The 27,849-nt window shown below is 40.1% G+C and overlaps 4 protein-coding genes across 6 annotated transcripts; 2 read left to right on the plus strand and 2 right to left on the minus strand.

Moving 5' to 3' along the window:
- Positions 1-2,188: 2,188 nt before the first annotated feature.
- Positions 2,189-5,925, minus strand: otol1a (otolin 1a). Its single transcript, XM_029280305.2, has 5 exons — positions 4,970-5,925; positions 3,891-4,354; positions 3,727-3,816; positions 3,508-3,579; positions 2,189-3,264 (listed from the first exon to the last, which is right to left on the minus strand). Exons 2-5 carry the CDS (start codon positions 4,330-4,332, stop codon positions 2,378-2,380), a joined length of 1,491 nt encoding a protein of 496 aa, XP_029136138.2. The 5' UTR covers positions 4,333-4,354; positions 4,970-5,925; the 3' UTR covers positions 2,189-2,377.
- Positions 5,926-7,512: 1,587 nt separating this feature from the next.
- Positions 7,513-17,089, plus strand: ppm1la (protein phosphatase, Mg2+/Mn2+ dependent, 1La). Of its 2 annotated transcripts, XM_065954033.1 has the most exons (5): positions 7,513-7,641; positions 8,910-9,243; positions 13,068-13,242; positions 14,354-14,515; positions 14,837-17,089. In XM_065954033.1, exons 2-5 carry the CDS (start codon positions 9,016-9,018, stop codon positions 15,187-15,189), a joined length of 918 nt encoding a protein of 305 aa, XP_065810105.1. In that variant the 5' UTR covers positions 7,513-7,641; positions 8,910-9,015; the 3' UTR covers positions 15,190-17,089. The 2 variants fall into 2 exon arrangements, with proteins under 2 accessions (XP_065810105.1, XP_020504983.1); XM_020649327.3 differs by lacking the exon at positions 7,513-7,641 and having other exon boundaries at positions 8,305-9,243.
- Positions 17,090-17,581: 492 nt separating this feature from the next.
- Positions 17,582-20,475, plus strand: arl14 (ADP-ribosylation factor-like 14). The gene has a single exon (XM_065954034.1). The coding sequence runs from the start codon at positions 19,761-19,763 to the stop codon at positions 20,361-20,363; it is 603 nt and encodes a 200-aa protein (XP_065810106.1). The 5' UTR covers positions 17,582-19,760; the 3' UTR covers positions 20,364-20,475.
- A 2,709-nt stretch (positions 20,476-23,184) lies between these two features.
- LOC109995574 (zona pellucida sperm-binding protein 3) lies at positions 23,185-27,237 on the minus strand. Of its 2 annotated transcripts, none has more exons than XM_020649339.3 (8): positions 26,579-27,225; positions 26,310-26,425; positions 26,057-26,160; positions 25,741-25,915; positions 25,489-25,606; positions 25,325-25,410; positions 24,869-25,140; positions 23,185-23,533 (listed from the first exon to the last, which is right to left on the minus strand). In XM_020649339.3, the coding sequence occupies exons 1-8, from the start codon at positions 26,969-26,971 to the stop codon at positions 23,427-23,429; spliced, it is 1,371 nt and encodes a 456-aa protein (XP_020504995.2). In that variant the 5' UTR covers positions 26,972-27,225; the 3' UTR covers positions 23,185-23,426. The 2 variants fall into 2 exon arrangements, with proteins under 2 accessions (XP_020504995.2, XP_065810101.1); XM_065954029.1 differs by lacking the exon at positions 23,185-23,533 and adding an exon at positions 23,555-23,787 and having other exon boundaries at positions 26,579-27,237.
- Positions 27,238-27,849: the final 612 nt, after the last annotated feature.

Here is a 27,849-nt window from a genome sequence, read left to right on the forward strand (position 1 = left end):
TCATTTAAATCGCCATAAATGTTTCCCAGAGTGCAATTGTATCTATCTGTAAGTCTCTTGATTGGATTTAAACTTTTGCCTTGAAAAAGACTTGGCTTATGAAAAAAACAAACCTGGAGTCCTGTTAATATACAAACCCAATGATGAACTTAACCACAAAAATGATTATTTACGGACAGAATCTAGCCTATCAATTAAAAACTATACTTTTATTTTGACAAATGTTTTTGAATGTTTTACATTTCAATGAGAAGCATTTTTAATTTGTATTCTTATGACTTCAATCCTTTAGAGTATGAGCTCTGACATTAGATTTTAAAGAAATTAGAGTATGACCTGCTTTTCTATTATTCCTTCCTTAAACACATGGATATATGAAATACAAGCTATCTTTGAAATTAAACAATATCAATCCCAGGTAATTTTTATGGTACGGTATCATGTAATTATACAGTATAGGCTTTTGTTTGTCAATTTTGTGCCTAACGCGACAATCATGAGACTTACTGTGTTTTGTGCTGAAAAAACTGAGGGAGAAAGTCTCATGCAGCTATATGACAATGAAAGAGACACATATATTTATAAACATCTATCACAGACATAGGGCCCATTATGTTATTTTGTAACATAAGGACCGATGTGTGAGATGTACCTAGAGACCAATGTGACAGTCCTTCAGCGTAAAGGCACGCCAAAATGAATATATGATTTCAATTATTCAGATATTCCTGAAAAGAAAACCTAACATGCTATAACAGCATGATATGTATAACACAGAATGGAGGGAATCTGGAATAGTTTATCGTATAGACACACGTGTCCAAAACAAAATGAGAGCTCTTGGGAGGAGTTCCTAGCTGTTTATGTAACAGACTGAAGTTAACACTGATGTCTCTATGTGGCTTATTAAAGCAAATGAGACCATCAACAAGGAGACTGATTTTTCTATATTATTATAAATGTGTGAAACAGCTGCAGCAGGGTAGGTTTAAGACTAAGTGACAAAAAACATGCTGCAGAAACAGGAGTTTTTTTTCCATGTACAAAGATGAATTGTGAGTTGCCTGATATGTTTGAAATAAAGCAAATGAGATTTGTAGTTGCAGTTGTTGTTGTTGTTGTATCCTATATCCTGAACCCCATACTGTAATTAGTATGATGCTGCACAGTTCAACCTCTGCAATGCAGTCTCCCTACTCTTAAAATGCACCACAACATAAAAACGCCACGTAACCTCGCTCAGAAATAAGATAGGACATTTACCATTAAGATTTATTGTTGGTCTGGAAAATAAATTATTTTCATTTCTGTTCTGGAAAAAGGCAGTTTAGAGTCTAACGAGATATAGTATTTGTAAAAGTCAGTGCTATTTTTTATTGTACTGAGTGTGTGCAGTAGAGTATAATTTATAGTGCATTCATCTCTCTATGCTACAGAGGGTTATCCCCTCTGCTCTGCTCTCAGATAGCTAATCTGTTGTTCGTGTAATATCAATGAGGAATCATATTTACTTGTATAAACTTTTGGGTGGTGGTGTTTTATTTGAAAAAAAATCTGTTATTGTGTTCCTTTGGGTCTGCACCCCCTTGGAGACTAGCTTAAGTAGGTGGTGATGATGAGAGAGTAAAACAAGTATTTTAACACCTAATTTTTTGTATAGCTTCAGAGTTGTATTACCCAGCATGCCTATTGCCTAGTAAATCATCATGGTCACATATTGAACCAAATGCAGTATTTAAATAAAATAGCAGTGACAATAATTACAGTCTTCAATATTTTTCTTTTCATGTTGTGAGAAAAATATCTGCATTGAAGGATTAGTTATTTGTCTTGATTGTTTTGCGTTCAGTATGTGGTTCAGAACACGTTCATTTTGTAATTTGTTTGTGTTTTTCAAGTGTTTACTATTGAAATATGGGATCTGGTAATGTAAACCTCACCTTACTGCATTTACTTTCATTACCTTTAAAAAAAAAAAAAAAAAAAAATCTTTTTACTGATGTCTCTGTACTGATTCAAACAATACTCTTCTCATAACAAAACTTGGGCACCTTACACCCTCTAGTGGGAACCTAATGCAATCATGGATTATTTTACCTCAATTGTTGCCTCACAGACACAGTTTGTCTATTGTATTCCGATTGTAATAACTAATAGCGTATAAATAATTTTGGTTCTGCTTCTGCATAAATAAAACTCAAGGGTGATGAATTTCATGCAAAGTCAATTTTAATGGCCTCATCCATCTACAAATACAGCAAGGAAAGCAGAATGTTTGGTGTGACAAGCATGACACTAGCCAGCAGAAATGAGCTGTATCACATTAATCTGGCAGAGCAGTGCAACAGGCTTAAGGAAATTACAATAAGAGCTACAGTTACATGTTTTCCACAGCAGGAGGTTTGTTCTTTAAGTCTGGATAAAGCAGGAAGCCAGAAAAGGTGCTGTCGTCCTCGTTGCTGGAGTACACCCCATTCCAGTCTCTGAGCGTCTCGAGCCATATCTGGTCGCCTTCGTTTAGCTGCAGCAGTGCCAGGTTCGATGCCTGATCGATGTCCTGGCCGTACAGGGAGTCCCGAGTCCGCAACTTCCGTATCCCATTCACCACTAGGGCAGCACGTACAGGCCGGTTTCGTACGGTGATGTGGTAGCTGAATAAGTAGACCCCTGGGTAGGTGACATTGAACTTACTAAGTACGGGGTCCCAGTGCCCCTCCCCATTATAAAAAACCTTGTCAAACTTCACAGGCAGGCTGGGTGGAGGGAAGGACCTGCTGGGGAACAAGCCGACACTGAACGCAGAGCGAATCTGCTCCACACTCTCCCCTGGCGAACCTTTAGGGCCCCGAGGCCCACGCCCTCCTTTAGGCCCCCTCTCCCCCCTCTGCCCCACCACCCCCCTCCCTCCTGGAGGTCCTGGAGGTCCTCTTGCACCAGTTTCCCCCTTCCCTCCAGGGGGCCCGGGTTCCCCTCTTGCACCTTTTGCACCGTTAGTTCCATTAACGCCTGCGGGCCCCAACCCACCCCTTGGACCAGGGGGCCCACGCTCACCTACATCCCCTTTCTCGCCTGGTAAACGCTCGCCTGAGAATCCCTGTTCCCCTTTCTGACCCTTTGTTCCAGCTACCCCAGGGGGACCCATAGGCCCCTCTCGCCCGGTGCTGCCCTTGGTCCCATTCAGGCCAGGCTCTCCTTTTTCTCCCGGGTCCCCTTTCAGACCACTGAAGCCACGTTCACCTTTCTCTCCTCTGGGGCCCGGATCACCTGGGTTTATGAAAAAACATTTTCACATAGGCAGACATTTATATATACATATAAATATACATTTTACAAACATTTAAAGGGTGTATTTATAACTTACTCTATCTTATCTCTGTCTGTATCATTCAACATCTTTGAGATAAGCTTCATATATTAGTTTAGTTCAGTTTATTTTTTTACTTGTATGACAAATGCAGACTCTTAACAGAAAGGTTTCTTCCAAAGTTCTCATAAAATACTACATACCCCTCTCTCCTGGTTTTCCTGGGATCCCAGGGGTACCAGGGCCACCCATTGGTCCTTGAGCTCCTTTATCACCTGTGGTAGTTTTGATAAATAAAGTGTAGAGAGTGACATCCAAAACTAACTTGTACAAAAACAGTGTTTGCAAAAAAGTAAGGAGGCAGAGAGGGAGACAAATTGGCCCACAATCAGAAACTGTCCTGCTGTCAAGCCCGGCTGTACCTATGTCGCCAATGAGTCCATTGGCTCCAGGTAGTCCTGCTGGTCCTGGAGGTCCTCGGGGCCCTGTTTCCCCCTTACCTCCTGGTAACCCTTGAAAAAAAAAGAAGAAGTATGAAGCAGGATATATTTCACAATACAAAAGCTGAAATGATAATCCTTCTTACCAAGAGGGCCCCTCTCTCCTGGTGGTCCTGGTAACCCTCTCTCTCCCATAGGCCCTGCAGGGCCTCGCTCAGGAGGACAGCACTCACAGGAGTTGAAGAAGCATTCGTTGTAGTCGAGGGTGAAGTTTCCAGGGCTGTTACCTGGGGGTGCTATGGCATCAGTGGGGAAATCAGTGGGGTAAGTGTCACTGGAGTAGGTGGTGCTATCTGTAGGGGACAGGGAGTAGGCATCCATCATGACCTCAGTTGTCTCATCTGTGTGCATACTGGAAGGGGACATGGTAGTGGTGGTTGTCCGCCTAAATCCTCCACCTCCGCTTCCAGCTCGAGGGGGCTTCTTGGTGCTTTGAGGTCTGGGCCAGCGTGTGGTTCTGGCGCTGGAGGTCAGCATGGCCATCAGAACCACAAGGAGAGACAATAAGACTAGACGAGAGGATGGCATGCTGAGGGCTTGACACCAAATTCTGTATGAGAGAAAGAAGAGATTACAGTTGCCTTGTTAATATGATCAGCAGTATTTTTGAAAGTTACATATAGCCCCTTTAAATTGACACTTTATAAATAATATAACCTGCTGAGTAAGGTATTTGACCTTCTCTTATGTAAAGTGTTTAGAAATAACATTTGTTATTTGTATTGTTGCTAGACATCTGAAATAGAGAAAACAAATATCATGAATCAGTAAACCAATTTTCCTTATTTAGCCTTAAATACCTACAAAAGTTAATCTCCAGACATCCTAAATAAGAAGCAGGTAAGAACTGTGCTCTTTGGAATATCCATTACAGTGACCTAACATTAAAAAAAACAATGAGCAAGTACTTTGCAAAACTGTCAAAACACCCTAATTCGCAACGGGCAGAAATCAACAGAACCTGACTCATTGGTGTCTGCCTCAACTGGATGTGTTAAGAAAGATGAAAGACGGACAGAGATGTTGGGAAGAAGAAAAAAGATTGATAGAGAAAGACAGACAGACAGACAGACAGACAGACAGACAGACAGACAGACAGGCAGGCAGGCAGGCAGGTAGACAGACAGACAGACAGACAGATACAACAGCATTATGTCAATCTAACCTGCTGATGAAGATGCTGTTGACTCTTCATTCCATCTCCTCCAGCTAGTGATGGATGGAGGCTTCCCCTGTCCTTATATTGCCCTGTTAGCCCAACTTCTGCACCTTTAAGTCATCACTAGAACAAGGGAGAGAAAGCACAGGGGATTATTAGGAGGTAGGTGGGCTGGCAGGCACAGATTACATGACTCCTGAGGGATATGAAATAAAGCAGCCGGTATACAATGCAAGACTTTATTCTTTGTGATTGGGGGATATGATTCCAGGTTACAACACACCCACTAAAGTGGTGTTGCTTTGTACACAAACAGCAGGACTATAAAATTACACACAAAGATACACGTGTACATACGTGACCAGTGTATAAACACAAGCTCACACATTGTTAGTGATGAATAACATCTCATATAAGAGCTACAGAGAACAAACCCCTTGTAGTGACCACACCACCTGGCAGAGGCTCAAAGTAGACAATGTAGCACTGTAAACCCGGTGGGAGAGGGATTAATATCCAAAAACAGAAGCTTTGATCTAAACATTGACTTCCTTGATCTAGCCAAGCTTAAAGGGCCCAGTGAAACCTCCAAGAAACCAAAGTACCTGGCCCCTCTGAACTAAACTTTATACGTCTCAATAGTTTCAGGTGCTGACATTTACTCTGAATTCTTGATTTCTTGTTGGCTTCTAAATCTGATGAGGAGCAATATGATAGTGTGGGTGGCAAAATAATAAATGACCAACTCAGTGTCCATATATATGCTAGGCATATGTCCATAAATTTATATTGACAATAAACATGTTTTATTCTGTTCATTGTACTGTGAATACCCACAAACCACTGGATGCATTTTCACTAATTTCCCAAAGCTATGGCACTCACCCACCGTAAGTGACATTAAAAAGTCAAATGCTCACAGACCTCTAAAGAAACATCAACATACCTTTGTGTGATGAGTAATTTATAGTCCTTAGTTGAGTTCAAAGTCAACAACGGTGACATTAGATCTCAACCAGCTTTTGACTTGGTTAGGAAAAGTTTCAATCCAATACACCCTTCTACTGGAAAGAGCTGCAAAATAAACTGAAGCCATACACCCCAATTCGTCTAAAGGGGTTTCTTCTTATCCATGAAAGTTCAACTTATTTAAATCTGAGATCATTTTTGTGACTCTCTTGTTATACTTTTGAAAAAGATCAAGAAACAAAATATTTACCATTAACTAGTTTATTATTAGTATGAGTAGAAGAGGCACATTGGCTCTTATATTACAAAGCACATTTTATTGATATCTTCTTTCTAAGGCCATTTAGTGATTTCCCTTGATAACCTCCTAATTACTACTTACTGATATAAAGTAAAGACATTGTTGCAGGCCTACATAAATCACAGTCTTAATAAGCTGTGCACAGTACAGGTTCAACAAGGTGGTTAAGCACCACAAGAATAGTTATTCTTCATTTTAAAATACTATCTTCTCTTCTCTAACAACCCGCAGAGAGACAAGTTGTAGAAGTGTCTTAAAACTCTACGTTTTTCAAACTCATATTTCTTTGTCTAAGTTTTTCAAAACCAGATTTTTTTTAATTCACTAGTAGAATATGGTCATGCATAGAAAGGCATTACTTAATGCTTTGAAAATTACCAATGAAAATCCCAATACTCTGCTTATACGTATATAGTGGTGAATATGTGTAACCTAACATAGATAGTATCCAACTTTTTCACTCAATGACTTTTATGTGTGATGGAAGTTTTGTTTTTAATAAATATGCCTTGTTGTTATGCTCTATTTGTGTATGTTGTTTTCAGGTTTCACCTGGAAACCAATCTTTTAATCTTAAATGGACTGTCTGACTGATGAACACACCGCATCAGCTGATTGTAAATGATGGTTGGAGGTGTATGACACCAGAGAGTAACTAGGGGGCAGTGTTGGGTCAATGAAATAACTGCGGCTCACCACTGTACATTAAAGTGTACAGTTACTAGAGCAAACTTTTCAATACATTAATGGATCAAAGGTGCATTACAGGTGCGGTTCACACTTAGTATGCTCACTTTCAAGGACATAAATGCACACTGTGTGTTTTATCAAATTCACACTTACAACTGCAGTTCAACCTTGCAAGTGCAAACTATCACATGTAAACTTATGAGTGCTTATAAGCGTACTTTCAAGTGCACCACACTTTTAAATAAAAAAGTGTGATTTTCAAATGCACACTTTGAAATGCATACTGTCAAGTCAACACCTTGTATGTGCTTTCTTGCACACGTTTAAATGGACACTTTGAAGTGCTTTGGTATGCACTTTAAGTGCATGCTGATAATTGCACACTCTCATTCACATTTACAAGTGCATGCTTAAAATTAAACAATTACAAGTCCATTAGTGTAGATTTCAAGTGCACATTAACAAGTGAACACTTAAGTGAACACTAATAGGACATATAAGTACACACTTACAAGTGCATCTTCTCAAGGGTGCATATTATAGTGGTATACACCTTCAGCTGTACACTTTGAGTTGCGCACTTACAAGTGCACAGTTTCAAGTGCACACACATACTGTACAGGAACAGCAGCAACTACTGCAGCGTTGGCAACAGAAGAACAGAAGCTCATAGCTGCGAGCCATCACACTGCAGTTTCTTCAGGAAATTCACATTCTGGTTTGTTAACCAAAATTATTATTGTGTAATGAAATGTATATTTACTTTTAAATGTTGTTGCATAGTATTACAGTTTTTGATGTTTGTGTGAATGGATTATTCTGTTCCTTGTAAAGAGTCACTACAGCCTTAAAATTTCTGTTGATGAATGTGAGATAATGTGAAGTGACATTTTCACTTGACTGTTTTTACTTTATTGGTTGTTTGTTAACAATATTCAAACACTTAGACATAACATTTATATGATGAGATATGTTTAAATACAAATAGCAGAAAAAATAAATTATGATCATATAAAATGATCCGTGACAGATTCATTAAGGAAACAGTTCAGAGCAGAAGGAAATATCGACACTGATTGGTTACAAGTTTTATACGCTTATGAAGATATTTCATTGTACAGTAGATGACATCATGATCTGATTCCGCAGCCCCCGTCATTGGTTAATAAATGTTTGGCATGTCCGTCATATGTGTTTGCGGATGCGCACTCTTGTCAATAAGCTAATGTTAAGATGGACACTATCGCAATTCACTCCCGTGAAAGACTTTCAAAATAAAAGCCAGAGTTGGAAAAACAGCGGTCTAGGCCTACTGCTCATGTTAATTGTATGCTTTTATTAAGAACACCTCAGTACGCTTCCGGTCTTATGCTCACTCTCGCTTGGTGGTTTCACGAAGCTGCAACAATGGAGGCGTGTGTGTGAAAAATGTAGCGTTTACACGGGAGACGGAAGACACAGAATATCAAAGAGAAGAAACGGGGTCAGAAGCAGAGGAAAAAGGAGGACGCCGCCAAGTCATATCGTCGACTCTCGCCCTCCTCCTGTGACTTCCATGTCTCTCTCCGGGGTGGGTCTAGCCCAAAAAACTCGATATACAACAATGGGCTTTGGGAGCTCGGGCGGACTCGGAGAATCCTCCTGCAGCTGTTTAGAGAGCCGAGGATAGGACCGAGACATCGGACCGAGTCGATGAGGGTGTCCTGTCCGCTTTTGTACTGCGTCTCTCGGCCCCGGTGTCTAGAAGCGATTTATTCACTGAGCATAAATGCGGTCGTAGTGGGGTTTAAATGTTGATATTCAGTCTTTGCGAAACATAGTGGCAGCGAATCGATTTCTTTGTAATTTCGCTGAGTGGATGAAGTGAATTGTACAACAAAAAAAAAAGGGGGGGAGTCGGGCTGCAGTTTGGTCTCGTGTGATGATAGGAGACACAATGACGCTCTTGTCTCTACTGGGTCGGATCATGCGTTATTTTCTCCTCAGGCCTGAGACATTGTTCCTACTGTGTATAAGTCTGGCGCTGTGGAGCTATTTCTTCCACACCGACGAGGTGAAAACCATCGTCAAGTCCAGCCGGGACGCCGTGAAGATGGTGAAGGGGAAGGTGGCGGAGATGATGCAGAACGATCGGCTCGGAGGCCTCAGTATCCTGGACGCAGAGTTCTCCAAAACCTGGCAGTTCAGGAACAACAACGTAGCCGTGTACTCCATCCAGGGCAGGAGGGATCACATGGAGGACCGCTTCGAGGTGCTCACAGACATCTCCAACAAGAGCCACCCGTCCATATTCGGGATATTTGACGGTCACGGTGGGGAGGTAAGTTGGGACTGGAGGGAGGGGGAGGTTACACAGGGGTGGGGGGGTGGTGGTGAAATCTTCCAGACTAAGGAAAGGTGGTAAAGGGTGTGCTGCTGCACGTGAAGATATATCATGGAGTCAGAGGTGCAGAGATCCAATCACCCATTAACGGGGACGACACAACTTAGAATTGTTTAAATGCATCAAATACGTTTTTTAAACCAGAAATATTGATTTAGAATATTGTTTAAAAAAAAAAATAGGCCAGTGCAACTAGAAACACCACAAGCACCACAGGAGTCTTGTTTAAACCCTCCTCCATCAGTGTTTTCTTTTGTGTGAGCACCTCCACCACCCTTCAGGGAGTTCACATGGGCCTCATCTCAATGCATTGTGTGTGCAGGGTAAGTGATGTTTGTGCAGGTTTTGTCTTTACTCTACCCCCTAAGTCTTGAAGGGTCATGCAGTAATTCCTCATGGCTGCTTTTAGTCAATGTGTGCCAGATGCCACCTGTCACACCATTAACACCGTTCCTATCACTCCAGAGGTTCCAGTGTATTTTAGTTTTTGTTTCACACAGCTTTAGCTGGTATTATATCTATAATTTGAAATATGTATTAAATTACAAGGAAAACAATTTAGTCTCAATGAAGAGCCTTAAGAATACAGACAACAGGGAGAAAGAGTGAATTGGTCCACCACAATATCACATTAGAGACACAGTTGATGTGTTTAAAAGTTTGGGATTTTATTAAATTATTTCTTCCATTTTCTCTAGGTTTTGTAGGTTTTCATTACCAGAGAAGATCTATCAGGCTTAAGTAAAGGTAGTTCATGACGATGATCCAACTCGAGATGTTTTTCAATTTCAGTAGTTGTATTTAACTTAACAAACATTAATTTATGTGTTTCAATCCAAACACACATTTAAAGTGTCTTTTGGAAAAGCGCATTTCAAGATACTTCAAGATTAGGATTTACTTACTCAGTGTTTTATTTGTAAAGTGCTGACTGTGATAAATTGGTTTAGGATCAGATGATATCCTCTTAAAGTACAGTTTATCTCGTTTAGTCTACAACGCAAGCTTAGTTTACTGAATTTTGGCTGAACAGAAAGGATACAGTTTTCACAAAAACATTTGAACATGGTTAAATCAATTTAATATTTGACAACCAATGGATTACTAAATTAACTGAAATCAGTTTGTGTACAGTGCTGCTGTCACAGTCGGGAGCTCTGTCTCTCAAACCAAATGATCTCCTGCTGCTTTAACATCAAGCCTGTGTGTCTGGCATGAAATACATGCACATATTGTTTCATTTGATTAGAGAAAAGAGCAAGAAACAAGGGAACTTGCATTTCATTTTTAAAAAGATCAGCATGCACAAGTTGTGATCGGGTTGTTTTTTTTAGAGAGGACAAACAGAGTTAGTTGGGGGTTGTTTACCGCTCTGAATCTCGCTTTCTATTCCTGTCCTATAAACAAATATTTATCCTTCCTGTCTGTCCTGATGTCTCACTCTTTCTTCTTCACTTTCTCTCCTGCAGTCTTTGCTCCCTTTGCTCCCTTTCAGGTCTATACCGTGATGCACATGTGTGCTTATGTGTATGCTCGTTCATTCAATCTTTTTATATTATCTTTTACTTGTACTCTATTTGCATCCTTTGGTGTTTTAGTTGTAACGGGGTTGGACCAATAAAGACAGGGTCACTCTGTTATCAACCTTAGCCTGAGATAAAAAAAAAAAAAAAACACACAGTACCTACTGTCTATAAGCTTTAAATAAGTGCAAAATCAGAGAGTTGATATATAGGAAAGGAGTCTTAATATTTGAAGTAATCTGGTATGGCTACGTCTATCATCTAAGACCCTCAATACTAAGGATGGTGAGGAACATTAGCATGGAAATCTATTTATGATGTTGCCAAACCAAATATGGGCACAACAAAGTTGTTTTCTCTGGCAGTGCAGGGTGTTCTGGTCTTTAATGCTCCGAAACTTCTCATACACTTCTCTTTTATTGATATTTATTTCTCATGGAGAAATGGAGAAAGCGAGCTTTGGCCCAGAATGATAAAAGTGGCAAACCACTGCTCTTCTTTTAACATGATTTACTGAGAACATTTGCTGTGGAAGCAGGAACTTTGACAGGCTTTCACACTTCTTTGCGGTATAAAATTAAATTTATAGTCACACACTGACTCAAATGGCAACATTCACTCATAAAATCCTCTGACACTGAAATATTTGAGTCATTTATAGACTCAGGCTTTGGCATTTTCAGCTTTTACCACTAATGGAAATTTATACTTGAAGCCTTTTCCCCTGATCAAGGCTCTCTGAGTGCTTTTCTCACCAATTAAATAAATGAACGGGTACACTTCAACGGCAAACAGGAAGAGAGAGGGAGCGAGAGAGAGGGGGGAGAGAGAGATGGCTTCACTGCAGTGGTCATTGTAAATATTATAATCTCTTAACATAAAACAAAATCAAAGTGGTTTTAATTTCTCATTCATTTCAACTGATTCATTTCATGAAAACACATTTTGTTCTTTAGTTGCACATGAATGAATTGCTCTGCTTTGTAGCTCTATTTTGACAGTTTTAACCAAAACAAAAATGCATTATCTTTGCTATGACAAATTCTAGTACGGCAGAGTCAAAAAATCAGAATAAAATTCACATGAACCCAACCGAGGACTCTTGCTGCAGAGCTGCTATAGCGCATCAGTTCATCATGAAGCAAAACATGGAGGCATGCAGTATGAATGGCTCATTTCTAACGGACTCTCTCTCTGAGACCGTCTCTCTTGTAGAAATGTAGATGGTTCACAGTTTTCAGCTTTTGGATTTGATTTGACAGCTTTCAAGCATAATAAGAAAATCCTGGCAGAGAAAGTGAGTGAAGCAGCAGATAAGTTAGGGCGGGCGGAGCAGGAGGGAGAGGAGGAGTTTGTTCAATAATTCAGCACAGAGGACGTGCTCTATAAAAGTCAGAGCTGTATGGACCATATATTACATCAAATATAAACAACCTCATAATGGGATTTATCCTGTCCAGAGGATCCAAATAGCAGATGATTATTCTGGGAAATGTGCTGAAATGTGTATGTATTGACTTTGATTTCAGCTTTATGAATACCACCAGTGTTTTCCTATTTAGTTGGCTAGAAAATAAAGGCGCCTAAGACCCATCACTGAGGCAGCCGTAAACAAGACACTTTGACAAACACTATACAGATGTGCACACCTTTTTTTAAAGCTAGGACCAATAGGATTGAGACAAAATATGGTTTCAACTATATAAAGGTTGCCCTAACTTGTGTGATACTATTAAAATCCCTGGTGTCAAATATTGATATTTGAATGAATAAAAAAACAGGTGCTCAGATTTCCATGTCAGTTAGACTCGCCGTGTCACTACTTCATGACTCCTTATGACATGGACAGAAGTGAATTGGCCAGTGAATATGGTGACAGCAGAAAGAAAAGAAGAAAAAGACAGGGGAATAATGTTGGAGCAGTGAAAAGAATAAAATGAGGAGTGATAATAGTTGAATTGGAGAACAATTAGCAGTGAATGAATGTGTTAATGCTGCAATTTTTGTATTCTACACTTAGTCAGATATCACGATGGGTCATTATATGATTGTCTTGCAATTTATCAATGGTCACAGAATTGCTGTATCGTGATTTTAATGTTGGCTATGTATCAGGTCTCCCATTCTACAATTCATTTAGGATATGCATTGTGTTGTGAGTAACCATGCAGGCACCTCCAATTGACACCACAATGATCCCTTTACATATCTTCCTCTCTGTCTCCCTCCCTGTCTCAGGCTGCAGCTGACTATGTGAAAGCCCACCTGCCTGACTCACTGAAGCAGCAGCTGCAGGGCTTTGAGAGAGAAAAGAGAGAGAGCACTCTGTCTTATGCCAACATCCTCGAGCAACGCATCCTGACTGTGGATCGTGAGATGCTGGACAAGCTCTCTGCCAACCATGATGAAGCAGGTCGGGGGGGGAGTGAATATATATATATATATATGTTTGTGTGTGTGTGTGTGTGTGTTGTTGGGAACATACAGTATATGGCTCTATTGTGTGTAATTCATTTGGTAATATCCCAATAGTAGTGGGATGGTTGTGGCTCAGACGTAGAGTGGGTTGCCTTAATTAGAAGGTCGGTGTTTCAATCCCTAGCTCTCCTTGTCCTTATATGGGATTAGTAGTATCCTTAGGGAAGAAACTGTACCTCACATTGCTCCTTACACTGTATGAATTAGTGGGAATAATGAGTTCATTAGTGGCCTTGCATGGCACTAGATAATTGTATGAATGTAAGAAAGGCTGAATGTGACATGTAGTTTAAAAGTGCATTCAGTAATCAGGAGACTTGAAAGGCTTTGTGTAAGTGCAGTCAATTTACTATTTACTAAAAGTAGACTAATTGTGGTCTCTCTATAGGACTTGTGTTTTGTGCTTGCGCATGTTTTACTTTTTTCCAGGTCACCACGATTTTCAACTAAGGCTGTGTGTCACGTTTTAAATGTTAAAAGTTATCCCAGGTTACTGTACTTCACTTTCAGCCCTGGGGATAAACGTTGATCCTTATGAATCACAGTATTTTTTTTATAAAGTGATGCATCAAAACCAGGCCTGTAGAGGCAGAGATTGTCATGCCAGATCACATTTTTCATCATGGAGGGAGATGTATCTTCTGTAACATAACAACTTCTGTATCATCTTACCCTTGTATAAACTGGATGCTGGATAGCCTAGTTATGTCTTTCTTCCATGGCTGTGGCTTCGATGTCCGACCTCGACCCATTCCTTCATGTCATCCCCCACTCTCTCCTCCCATCATTTCCTGTCTCTCTTCATCTGTCCTATCTGATAAAAGCAAAAAGGTGTAAAAGAACCCCAAAACAAAACGTAATTAACCAATTAGAGTTCATATTTACGGAACATTCACTTTCTTTCTCTTACATTAGCTGTCATAAGTAACGCTGTTTTTTGTGTTATAGATAATCATGCAACCACATTTGTAACAGGATTGAGAGGCATTTAAAGGTGCAGTCTCCTCAGCTGTTTTCTCTTATTTTTGCCTTTCTCTTAAATTTAGGAACAACATGTCTTGTAGCGCTGCTGTCGGACAGGGAACTCACCGTGGCTAATGTTGGAGACTCTCGGGGCGTGCTGTGTGACAAAGATGGGAACGCTGTTGCACTATCACATGACCACAAGCCTTATCAGCTCAAAGAGAGGAAGAGGATCAAGAGGGCAGGTACATGATCAAAGAAACAACCCTTTTATATGATACATATACTAACATGTACTAATTGAGTCTTATCTGGTTAACTTCAGGGCCCTTGGTTGCCATCTGGTGGTCTATGAAGGAATAGCATTGTGTAAAAAAAGAACACATGGACAGATATCCCAAATTCATTCAGTGTTTTAATAATAATCCTAGATTTTTATAGCACTTTGTAATACAGAGCTTTTAGTGCTTATTTGGGATTTAAAGAAGTATGAATACAAATAGTTCAAAAAATATTTTTCTCTCATATAGATTAACCAAATTTAACTTGTATTCTTTATTTTCTAGGAGGTTTCATCAGTTTTAATGGATCCTGGAGAGTCCAGGGAATCCTAGCAATGTCGCGCTCTCTTGGAGACTACCCACTGAAGAACCTCAACGTTGTCATCCCAGACCCTGACATAATGACCTTTGACCTTGATAAACTTCAGCCAGAGTTCATGATCCTGGCTTCAGACGGCCTGTGGGACGCTTTCAGCAACGAGGAGGCGGTCCGCTTCGTCCGTGAGCGTCTCGACGAGCCTCACTTTGGCGCCAAGAGCATCGTCCTGCAGTCGTTTTACCGTGGTTGCCCTGACAACATCACTGTCATGGTGGTGAAATTTAAAAGTGGAGCTGGGGGGAGTAGCAAGGCAGGGTAGTAGACCAGGGTCAGATTTAGAGTGAATATTAATGTATAGTGTGTGTATATCTGATATCAGATATATATCTAATTGAAACAAGGGCATTTTAACTCAATGCATGTCTCATGAAAATCTTCATAATGTCAAATACATCAAAATACTAAGACAACAGAGGAGATGAATGAAATGAGGACAGACGTCAAACAGTGGGTTTCCTCTGAACCAGCACACATTAGACTGTGATTGATTTACTACTGTTTACTATACATGCACATGAATGGTACAGCTCCACTGGAGGCTTCCGCAGAGGAGGCTTAAACTAGTGCCTACTCAACAATGACTGTGCATCTGCAGGAAGCTACTTAAATTGTATGTGCAAGAAAAACAACAACCTGCCTGCTACATTTTGGGAATTCTCTCAAGTAATGGATGTGTCTGATATAGTATTGAGCTGAATCATTTTGATAATTGTGAACAGACTCCAGTGGATCCATACCTTAATAATCTATGTTAAAGTGATGCTACAACTAAAATCTGACTTTTGAGCAATATTACAAGTGGTGGTGACAATGCATCCTAAGAGCAAGCACTGTAAGAGAAACATCACAAAAATGTCCTTTTAAAAGCCTTTAACCTACTTGAAACTTGTTAATTCAAATCGTCTATGTCCTGAGTATGTTCAAAATACGTTTTTTTGCAAAAGTAAGGCTGAATGCAACCAGTTAAATGTACATACTCTGTTTTATTTTTGTACAATTAGTACAGTATAATTAGGTGAATGTTTTTTAAAGTTTGGGTGTAACTTCAATAAGCTAAAAATGTAAATCCTTGAGTAAGCATAAAGTTTGTTCTTTTGGCAAGCCAGCAGGGAACCCAAAAGAGATCTGATGAGTTTCTGTTGAAATTTTCAATTTACTTTTCTACTGTAGAGATAGGTTACTATTGAAGTCCTTTGTTGCTATTTTTAGAAATGGCACCAAACTACATCGAGTAATGTTCTTGCCTTTTAGCTGCAAAAGGTTCCTTGTGTGTGCAGATGGGAAGTGATGCTCAAAGGTGAGATTTTGGACGAAGTTCTACTTTAACATATAACACCTACACACAAACGCACTAACAGGTATGAAGAAATGCACTTTTTAGGAGTTTATTTTTTTGGAATTGTAAATTATTACATATCATTCAATGTAAACTCTACATCCTCTGTAATACAGGAGGAGGTTTTCATGTATGCTGAACATGATGTTCATTTCTTTGTTCTGCAAGTTTATTGAGCTTATGTAGACTGCTCGAATCAAAGTACTCAAACGACAACTATCAGGGCATGTGCTTGGGCTTATCCATGTTCATTTTGTAAGCTATCTTTTCATAGGACTCTGGTGACTTTTGACAATGGAAGCACAGAGCTGAAGCAGACATCCACACCTCCAAGGGAAAATAAAAGAGGACCCAACTTGAACTGTACAGCAGCAGTCTGTATGCTAGTAACTCAATATGCGATACGCTTGTAAAGCAATACAGCTGGTGTCAGACAACAACAACCTGTCAGAGAGAACTCAGTAAACCTGACTTGATTTACTACTGTTTTATGTTCAACTACTTTTCACCACTGTGTTTCATGATCTTTGAATCAGTTAACAGAAGCCTTTTTTTTATTTAACATGTTCGGCCTACCTAATGCCTTACTGGTTTTCTTTATTTTTGAAGAGTCTTGTGTGTTGCCAGGACAAACGGTATATTGTTTTGTTTTTTTCCTTCTCTACATGAGCGGAAGTTTACAACACATTCGATACATCGCTTTAATCTGAATATGAGTTCATAACTCAGACAAGATGAGCTGATGCTCAGTGTAAAAAAAAACAAAAAAACAATGTAAATAAACTGTATGTAAACTACAAGTATTAAACAAACTCATCTTAAACGTGTCTGTTTTTATTATCTTACAGGCCTGACGTTCCTAACATGGCCTTTATTATCTGTGCACTAAATCAGTTAAATCCCTACAAGTTCTCACAGTTTAGTTTGCAGTAACTTGCTCAACGGTACAACTAAAGAAGATGCACAGCTATTTGTAATTGTCCTTTCTTCTGCTTTTATAATCTCGAATCTGATTGAGTTAATCACTCAATCAATGGCGACATAAAATGGGTTAGTGAGTGAGATGAGAGTGAAGTTAGGGGAAAACAGGTGACGTCTACTGAATGTTTGCGGGATGCCTCTGTTGAACCACAAATAGTTACCCGTGCCTACGCTGAAACTGAACCCCGCTGCAGCCGTCAGGAGGGGGAGCGCGGACAGCTCGGAAGCGCTCGATGATGCCAAATAGTGTGACTGTCTGCACCAGGTGGAGAGACCAGAATAGCTCGAACGTGGACTCATCCAGACCCGCGTTGCAACAGACAGGCGTCTAATAACCATAAAGACAAGTGCGTCAGACTACACAGTTGCGGGAAGTCTTTGCCCCATTTGTCTTGGATTTGGCACTTATAAGTAAGACAAGTGCGCACAGCCAGGCACAGTAGAAGAAACTTGTCGTTTAGCCAACTCAGACAGAAGAAATAGTTATACAATTTTGATTGTTTTGTTTTTGTTTTTTTTTACCATTGGCTTCTCTAAACAGCAAATTTCATTCAAAGTTACAACATGGGACAACAAGGATCCAAACCCTCCGTAGAAGCGCGTGTGATTTTCCACCGCGACGGCGCAGAAGACCTGTGTCTGAAGACGGGCGCGTGTTCCACTCCAGCTTCAGTTGTCCGTATTCAGAAAAAGGTGAACAGTCAACTTCACTCTTCCAGTCGTTCTCTGGAAAAGTCAACACCCCACTCCTGGTCCCAAAGCCGCCGTGACTCCGGGGGGCTGGTGTACGTCATGGACAATCCGACTGGTGGCGTGTGGGTGAAGCCGGAAGAGAAATGGACCAGATCATGAAACAAAAATCAAATCTTCAAGTGAAATGCAAATTAATTCATCGATGGAATGAAGTCAAGGCCACCTTGACTGAAAGCTTTCCTTGAGCTTTGACGTGTCCGTGCAGCAGGATGTCTTGGGTTCTTGTGCCGAGTTGCGCATCCATTGCGCATTTTCAGTGCATAGTGCAGGTTCAAATCGTCTCAGCGGCATGGAGGCGGGCTGGACTGATAATTGAAATTTATTGATTAAGTCTATAGACAATGATCCATTCAGTCAGACTTTGGGAGAGGAAGATCATGAAGATGAAGTCGTGTGTCACGCGCACCGGGATGATGTGTTTTCTTTGGAAAATATTTTTTTCCAACATGTTTTAGAGCTAATATGTATGTGTTAGTAAGAATAAATACTCCAACCTTTTATAACAAATGTGGAGTAGTCAAAATGGGAGCTTTGGTATAGTCAGTAAGAGGAGCTATTTTGGGTGCAAACGAATTTTGATACCATCTGCTATGTAAATGAATCTGGATTGTAAACAGTTCTCTTCGGCTAACTGTGTCAAGATGCACCCTTAAGGACTGGCAAACCTTTATTTATTTTCCTTCCTTTTTATTTGACTTTATAATCATTGTTAGTTTTTTTTCTTTTTATGCCAACCACAACACAAATAAATGTAAAAATGAATATTTTTTTTATTGATAACAGAGGGAATATAAATGAGTGGAAGTCGAAGTCGACTCAACTCAAGTTTTATTACTTTTTTTTATATTTGTCCAGAATGTCTCTGAAAAGCTGGTTTGTATAGCAGCATAAAGTTTTGATTTATTTATGAAGAGCCCTGGAAACCATGAGAATGTCTGCTGAAAGTGATGGAGCACAAGAGTTCAAATGTACGTGAGAGTTCAAATGTCTGTCTTGAGGGAGTCACAGAGGGACTGTTTGAAATGTATGTTGACATTAATACTTTCAAAACGGTGTTATTTTTTCATTTGGTGGCTGTGTAGAGGAGGTTAATGGTGGTTCAGCTATAATAAACTGCAATATTTTCATTGGCAAGTGAAGTCTGGATGCTGTGCCTTATTTTGACCTCGATGATTGTCACTAACTTAACTAGCACTGATGCAGTTTGGGAAACGAGAGTGATGTTTACCTGAATATGCGTTCAGAAATGTTTTGTTTATGCAAATGTATTACTTGATGACAACATGCAATGCACATAGAACAATGGTCCTGTTTTATTAAACAACTATTGTATTGCACCCTAATTCTTTGAGACATAGACGCGTGGTTTAAGTTAAATAATAATAATAATAATAATAATAATAATAATAATAATAATAATAATAATAAATAATTAAAAAAAGAGTATGATTATGAGTTGGGATAAACTTTGGTAACCCTTGCATGACAAAAACATGACCTTATCATTGCATACATCAGGGAGGGAAAATGTGGTGTAATACGGTCTATGACTTTGTATTATAAGGAATGTCCTCTGGTTGGTACAAACTTTGCCCCCAGAGGAGCCTTATCAGAGAGAGGGTTACAGTCAGCTTGTAGCTAATGGCTCATCTATTCAATTCCGGGCCACACACTAAGCAAACACTGCGTCAAAGGAGTTGTGTTAGAGAAATATGTGACTCTCCCTAGTCAACTGACTGTCTTTAGCTCTCCAAATCACCATGGGAATTCGAGGATCTAAACTCCCAGAAGCCCATATTCCACTCCTGGGCCTGGACAATGCAGGGAAATCGACTCTGCTCTACAAATTGAAACACAACGCGTGTGTCAGCACCGTCCCCACCATCGGCTTCAACGTTGAAATGTTCGAGGCCAGAAGAAACCGGAGGAACATCGCAATAACCGTGTGGGACGTCGGTGGTCAGGGCAAGATGCGCGAGCACTGGAAGAGTTTCCACCCGGACGCAGCAGCTGTCGTGTTTGTTGTAGACAGCTCGGACAGGGCGCGCCTGGAGGAGGCGCGCAGGGAGCTGGCGATCACCCTGAGGAGCGAGCAGTTGAGGGGACGTCCGCTCATTCTTATCGCCAACAAACAGGACGTTAACGGCGCACTGACCGTCACTGAGATTAAGGACACGTTTCACCTGAGGAGGATCTGCTCGGACCGGGATTGGTTCGTTCAGCCTTGCTCCGCATCGACGGGATTTGGAGTTGAAGAGGCCTTCAGGCGCGTAGTGCAACTGGCCAAACCGTCAGACTCTGGGGCGATGAAGGAAAACATCAAGGACACAGTGCACTACCTTAAAGCTAGTCGAAGACATTGATTGTATTTGTCTGAAATGTTGTTTTCAAACAACTGACTAACTGAAACATGATTTTGTGATACGTTTGATCTAATTTATTACTGTTTTAAACAATAAATCATATTCTAAGGGATCAGACCTTTTCATTGGGCCTAAGCCTATACATTTCTCGCATGTACCAGTTTGAACTAAATCTATTGTAGCCAACCACTCTTAAGGATACCATGGAACAAGCACTACGCTATTAGTGTGTATTAGAACAACTGCTAAGTAACACAAAAGCACAATAAGTTGTTGTGAAAGTGAATTGTATGCTTTACAGGTCATATGCATATCTTCTTTCAATTATTAGACCGAACCTGATGATCTCACATAGCTGAGGGCGTTGACAGTAAATCCTCAGGTTTTGAGAGGCTCTCATATAGTATCAATATGAGCGAGAGGTTTAGGAGATGAAAAAATACTGCTGTGGTGTTTAAAAAAATACTTTGGCTGGCCTTCTTTCCCTCTGGTGATAACATATGAATTAATATCATCTGGAGTAAAAAAAAAAAACTTTATACAATGCCTGTAGTTGTTGATATAAGGTTAATATATGTATTTTTCCTTTACAATAATCATCCAGAAGTGTAGTCCTAAGTGTTGACAAGTTTTGACCTTAAAAAAGAAATCCTGGTGGAGTGAAGACCAAACGTGCTGGATAATTAACATAGCCGAAGGTTTATTTTTCACGAACTGGCAACCCACTATAATTGAAAGGTTTAGTTATCAGGGAAGCATTGTTTTAGATGATAGGCAAAATCTTTAACAAAAAGTTCTAACAAGAAATTAAAGGCACACTTGAACATATCTTAAAAACGGTGCATTACGGGTGGGGGTTGGGGGTGGTGGGGCATAAATACCTTGCACCGAGGTACCAAGAGTTTTTCAAGGCAATTACCAGACAGATTCATGTTTCCACTGTAAATGACATTGAATACAAACTCGAATGTCCAATCTTTATAGTAGGGAGTGGGACCCAGATGAATCCAGCCGACGTGTCATGTCGCTTGTCCCATATATAACCTGCCCCTATCATCCCGCACGGTTTCCTCATATGTCGGCAGGCGTTTGCTCTCCTCGTATGAGGGAAGATGAGCAGCAGGAGCCATGGATCCTTCCGGCGTGCAGCTCTCCACCAGCGGCTCCTGTGATGTTGCGGCAGCTGGATTCCCGCTATAAGGAGGGGTGAGCTGCCTGGACCGTGAACACAACACTCGCTGGACAAAGTATCCCAAGGCGAAGAGAAGCAGCAGAATAAGCACCCCGGAAAGTTTCCGGGTGACCATGGCGATGTTGTAGTATGTCTTGTCCACGAGCTGTTTGCAACAGGTTACGGCGTTAGTGTCGTTCCTTAACATGCAGCACGCTTGGTCATCCCGACAAATGTCCTGTCCGCATTTTTGGATGGAATAAACCACCGTGCGAGCAAGAAAGTAGGCAGTGAACAAGGTCAGGGTTTTGCAAATGTAAAAAGACATTTCTGATGCGTTTTTAAAAGTGGAGAAATGATCCAGTGAATCGATAGTAAAGCTTGGGAAACTGGGTGGAACAAGACCTGTCACTTGTGGATAATACGCTGAAGGATGCGTTTGTCGACACGCTGACGCATCATGTAGCCCGCTGAACAAATGGATTTACTGAAAAACTTTCAGCATCAAAACAATCCAATAGGTCCAAAGATGCTATGGTACTAAACAATTCACACATCGTAGCTAAGATTTTAGTTCTCCAGATAGCTTGTGTTCCTTCAACATATGTTAAAAATCTTGACTCATGAGACTAGTGTGCACCTCATTTATTATGCACTTAGCCGCTATTTCTGATGACGTGCTACTGATCGTACAAACAGACTTACATACAATGTCTTATTGATCTGACATTGAAGTAAACCGGCGCGCAGGAAATCGACCAGTCGCGTCGGAGGAAGAAGTAACACATGATCAATTGGGACTGTGGGAGGGGACACTACGCCACCAAAGTCACTGTGGGTGTTTCAGGACCGTGGACAGCGACCAACACGCACAATGAGAACGATGATGGGCGCTGTCCGAGGTTCTGACACAAAATAAAAATAAATTAGTAAATGTTTCAACTGGCAAGAGCACCACGGATTTCCATTTTAAATATTAATACTAGTGTACATTAAGGGGTCAGGTCTATCCTTAAAAGGCTTCCAATGGTTTTGTAGAAGTCCATTTAGTGTATGATGCTGTAAGTGCAAAGCACTGCTCATGTCCACAAAGGTTTCTGTCTAAATACATTTTTAAAGAAAAGTACTTAACACACAGTACCTGCTAAAAAGCAGTTTAATTTGTAATTATTGTAATTGATAAACATTAAGGCTACATCAATTCTGTTCAAAGTTATAATTTCCCCCCCCAAAAAAATATATATATATATTCTACAGAGCTGTGCCTTGGTTTGCATTAAATACCCTCTCAGTGATTAATCAATAAAGTACCTACAAGATGAGTTGGTTGCGGGTATTAATGGAGGAGAGTGCTCGCTGATAGCATTACTGCTGTTCTCAACTGTTCAAAATAGCTTGTGATGTTGAATGAATCTCTGCTAAAAGGTTGCATTTTGTGTTGTGTTAAAATACACAAACACACAACACAGCATCATATTATCAAATTATTGTTGTTTAGACCCAATGACCTTGAGTGCTTCAAAACCAATGCTAATTAAATTGTCGCCTGCGGGTGTATCAAGTTCTTAGCTTGAGTGCTCATTTACTGGATTTTGTAAAGACTAGATATCAAATAATTGTATGTACACTTGTTATGGAAAGATAATAAACTGCAAATGAAAATTTGTATTTATTGTGGAAAATGTGTTGACAAGTATACAGAAAATATAAGAACTTCACTGTAGTTTATGGAAATGTTTGCACAGTAAGTTCACAGGAAAACATTTTGTTTCAAATGAGGTCATATTTTAAGTGAGTAGCATAGAAATCCAAGATGTCAGTTTACATCACCATGGCAAAAAGAAATTGTGTTCTTTCATCTCTAAACAGTCTCTACAGTGCAATCAGGAGTCTCAGGAGTTCCTGTTCTGTAGGGAAATGGATGTTTTGGAATCTGTTGGCCTCGTGTCAGTTTTACTGGTTTGCAGGACAGTTATGGGACCCATCTTGACAGTTTGCTCTGCAAAAGAAATTGTCTTATTCAAATTTCTCAGTTTCAATTAGTAACTTATCACAAAGAGATTTCTAGTACTTATATATATGACTTAAAGGGATACTTCACCCATTTGCATTAAGCTTTGGATCATTAGAAACCTGGTAGTATTTTTGAATGGTTGTGCATCCCGCCATCATTTTCCGCTGACATGGGAAATCTTTGTATTTGTAAGTCTGAAAAGAACCTTCCAGTGACACAAAATGACGATTTTTGCGTCACTGGAAGCTGTTGTGGTTAGTAGGGTGAAACTACAAAGCTAGTTCCTCATATTTTCGACCACTGAAGCTACAGACCAATCACAGATCAGTGGGTGGGAACTCACTCCCAGAATCGAAACTTAACGTCTGCCATATTGCTTGGAAGCTATGCTAACAGGCTCTATGGAGAAAGCTGATAATAGGGAAAAAATATAAATATAGCGGCGAGACAGCTGCTGCCGACAGGCCAGTCTTGTGTTTTGGCTGCTGCTGCGGCTGTGCATCAACGGTCTCGCGGCTACATTGCCACCGCCGACCGCTGCCAGCTCGGCAGCCGAGACATGATGCCTGTCTGTCGGCGGCGGTGAGGACGAGGAGCCGGCGCCGGCTCGAGCTGGGGCGGACTGGTAGTGTCGGTGCTCTCACTGTTTGCCTATGGACACAGACATAGAGTCTGTTTTCTGCCAGGAATTTCCAAGATCAATTCTGGAAGAAATCTCTGAATCAGTTGAGGAAATGGCCTCATGTGTTGAAGTAAATATGTCTGTAAATGTTTTTATTACTATGTTTCTACTGCTATATTGTATATTTTGGAGAAACTGTACGATCAAATTTCCCTCTGGGATTAATAAAGTATTTCTGATTCTGAACTAGAGGTCCTTAGTGGGAGCGGCCTGCGGTGCTTTGCATTCTGGGATTTGGTGTCTTTCATCCACATGAGCCAAAAAGACACTTTCTGCCTTTTCACGGCCAAGAAGGGACCAACTTCAAAATTTATTTCACATTTCTACTACATATATGACCCAACGGGTCAACTCAACGGGTGAAGTATCTCTTTAAGAGTTTTAGTGACGACATTCAGATTTTTTTAATAGTTTGTAATAAATTGTAATTCCAGATTATAATTAAAGAAAAACAGAGAAACTGATAAACAGGTAAACAAATACACAAGTAAAAAAAATAAAGAATTCAATCGTTACAGTGCAGTGTCCTGTTTTAAATTAGAAGTTTGATCTGTATATATAAATATAGCCTTAAAGTTAGTTTAAAATGTACAAGAGTAAAACGAGTATGAGGTAAATGTAATTAATGTTGTGCTCACCTGCTTGGTACTCCGCTTCCCTTTTCATTAGCCCAGCAGAGGTCTGCTGAGGTTTGTTGTGTCTGCTCTGTTGCATTCCTGGACGAACGCGAAAGTGTGCGGCCAAATGGTGTTCCTGTGTATGCTGGACTGAACTGTCCTGTGGAGACATGGGGTGCCAGGCTTTGGTGCTGGTGGTAGCTGTAAGAGGCTCTGTGGATGGAGGTTCCTCAACTGGATGGGAGATATCACAGTTTCTGCAAACCTGGTCGTTCCCATCAACAGACCGCCAACTGAATAAGAAGACAATTCTCAAAATTAGTGGAAGTCACTACTGGAAAAAAAAGGACATACTTGTTGGATCTCAGAGTTATACGTATAGACAACAGGACATTTTCAAATGAGGTGACATAATGCGACACTAGTGAGAGAACTCACAATGTTGGTTACATAATATCTGCATCATCGGTATAATACCTGTTCTCAATGAAAGAGCAGGCCCTATTCCAAGAACTGACAGGTAACCTGACTGGAACGGCCTTCACCCAACAGGTTATGTAGATCTTTGGGAGAGAGTTTTATGTTAAATATTTTGAACAAGAAACCGTAAATAGAAAGACAAAGCAGAGAAATTAACCAACCTGATTGCTATTCTCATTGTAGAACATGAATGCATCGAGCTGAAATCTCAGCATGTTGTCTTGAAGTCTTGGTAGAAAATGGGATTTGGAGTTTGTCAGGTAAGCATCAGCAAGACATCTGAGAAGGTAGCAAACAAGGCACATACATGTAAATGAATCAATTTGAAAATAAAACAAATACAGCTGAAGGATTTTCTCCCCTTCCTTTTTTTATTTATTTTTTTTTTTAAAAGATTTGGTTTTGAAGCTCACCCGTGACGCTCAACAAAGTCGTATCGTATAGTCTCAGTATCAGGAGTTGGTGTGGCGACACAGTGGTCAACATAAACTCGCAGAGGAATGTGGTTACGGATAAAAGCAGAAACTTGGAAATGAATGGGGTCACCCACGAAGTAGGAATACGATCCTCTTTTAAACTGCCAATCATCTGATGTAGCGGGATGAAAATTAGAAGCACAAACACTCAAAGAGATCATACTAAAATCATCACAAAAGCTACAGCTTTACATGAATCTGAGGATGAGTGAGATATAAAATAAATGCTGTAGCAATACCATCCTCTTATTACCAGTCATGAGTAGCAGATTAAAGTTTATCTGATCCTCTGCTGAGGCCCTGGAGACAAAAGGAACCCAGGAGGGATGCAGGGAAACACCATCCACTGCATACTTCCTGAAAAAAACAAAGCAAGCAATTCAAGTTTGCTTAAATGTTGGAGAGGGTATGATAGAATTAAATCACATCATATTTGAAAAACAAACAAAAAAAACATTTCTGACATGGGATAATGCATTAATAAACGTATTTAAAAATCAACTTACTTTTCATAATGACATTCAACTGGAATAGTTGCTTCATCCAGTCTAAGTAAACCATCATGCGAAGGTTCAGGTGAGTAGACCAGTATGTTAGAATAAATGATCTTCTCCTTTGTTGACTGAAAAACAATGAAACTGTTTTTGAGAGTGTAACATTCTACATGGAATATAACAAGAAAAGACCTAACCCTGCTCCAAGTTAGTGAGCACCTGACACAGGTTAAAAAAAAAATAAATCAAATAATTCCAGTCTAAAGTGTATGACTCCTTACTGAGAGTTTAGTACCACAGTCCATGAGTTTAGTCCGGATGATGAATTCGGCTTCTCCCGATGGCTCTGCTCCACACGAACTCCCTTCACTCACTGAATCTGAGCCAAGGTGCAGGTGTCTACCCTCTACCTGAAGGCCTGTATCAAACATGTCTGCCTGCACCAATACCTCCATGGAGTCCGGGTAACAGTTGACCATAACAGGCCGAGGTCGAGCGCTCTGCTCCGTTTTGAGATCCGTGTGTTCAGTCTGAATTTTTCCATAACTGCTGCCTCGTATATGAGAGTTCGTTGAGCCTCCTTGGCTATTAGCTAAGTGACTTTCTGTAAGTGTGGAAACTGAGATAAGGAAGATAATCCCCCAAAAAATATTTCTTTGAAAGTTTCGGTCCATTCTTAGCCTCGGATGGGTTATGACGGAGTGTCGTGTCCAACACCCTCTGAAGAAATCGCCGCAGCTGTAATTAATTTCCGGTGATTTTGAGCTTTCAAACACACCTGGGCGAAAGGATTTTAAACGATTCAAGCAATGTGTCACAGACGTAATACTTGTATAGTGATTTCGAACGTGTTTCAAGGACGCTGTTTATCATTTCTACTTCATCTTATCAATTAAACATCTGGAAATATAGGCTTACATAGGCTACTATAGGCCTACTTTTTTGGTAGTGTGGTCCTCGGGCTAGCTGTAAACTAAATGCTTTAAGCTATATGTTCCACTAGGTGGCAGTACATGTGCAAAAGTAATTTCAGTTTTTGAACCCGTGACACCATTTGTATCTACTGTGACAGAATTGAATATGGAAAATAATTTAATTCGAAATATTAATTTGTGATTGTTCGTTAATGTATGTAGGCGGCAATGTTTACGGTATACAATTCTGTTTTTGCTCTTAAGTATTAAAAGCAGCATCAACATATCATTTAGGAGATGTGTAAGCATTACAATTTGATTAAGACTGTATGTTTTTCTGTAGCCTACGTGTAAAAGCAAGGTAAGAAATTCTCGAGGTTCAGAAACATACAAATATTTCCTTCCGGGTAATGACTTTCAGGCTGCCCCTTTCGCACAAAGCGAGATTTTAGAGCTATTAAGCATGAAAATAAAAAAAGTTTTATTTTATGTATTTATGTATGTAAAAAAAAAAAAAAATGCTGGAATGAGCCTTGCAGATAAAATGCAGACAAGAACAAAGATTGTAGTACAAAAAACATTACTTCTCATGAGATATGAATGGAGAAATCCAACTAACAATTTAGCTCAATTAAACT

This window comes from Labrus bergylta, chromosome 4, assembly GCF_963930695.1.
Source record: "Labrus bergylta chromosome 4, fLabBer1.1, whole genome shotgun sequence".
In the NCBI taxonomy this organism is placed as follows: Eukaryota; Metazoa; Chordata; class Actinopteri; order Labriformes; family Labridae; genus Labrus; species Labrus bergylta.

Excerpts from the sequence above, each read along its gene's own strand:
- otol1a (XM_029280305.2), bottom strand. The coding sequence starts at position 4,332 with ATGCCATCCTCTCGTCTAGTCTTATTGTCTCTCCTTGTGGTTCTGATG. Across the intron at positions 3,580-3,726 it reads TGGACTCATTGGCGACATAG|GTGATAAAGGAGCTCAAGGA; the intron begins GTACAGCCGGGC and ends AAACTACCACAG. Across the intron at positions 3,265-3,507 it reads AGGAAAACCAGGAGAGAGGG|GTGATCCGGGCCCCAGAGGA; the intron begins GTATGTAGTATT and ends TCATAAACCCAG.
- ppm1la (XM_020649327.3), top strand. The coding sequence starts at position 8,845 with ATGATAGGAGACACAATGACGCTCTTGTCTCTACTGGGTCGGATCATG. Across the intron at positions 13,243-14,353 it reads TGCCAACCATGATGAAGCAG|GAACAACATGTCTTGTAGCG; the intron begins GTCGGGGGGGGA and ends TCTTAAATTTAG. Across the intron at positions 14,516-14,836 it reads GAAGAGGATCAAGAGGGCAG|GAGGTTTCATCAGTTTTAAT; the intron begins GTACATGATCAA and ends TTTATTTTCTAG.
- arl14 (XM_065954034.1), top strand. The coding sequence starts at position 19,761 with ATGGGAATTCGAGGATCTAAACTCCCAGAAGCCCATATTCCACTCCTG.
- LOC109995574 (XM_065954029.1), bottom strand. The coding sequence starts at position 26,971 with ATGGACCGAAACTTTCAAAGAAATATTTTTTGGGGGATTATCTTCCTT. Across the intron at positions 25,916-26,056 it reads TAATCTGCTACTCATGACTG|ATGATTGGCAGTTTAAAAGA; the intron begins GTAATAAGAGGA and ends CCGCTACATCAG. Across the intron at positions 25,141-25,324 it reads TGCTCTTTCATTGAGAACAG|TTGGCGGTCTGTTGATGGGA; the intron begins GTATTATACCGA and ends CTTCTTATTCAG.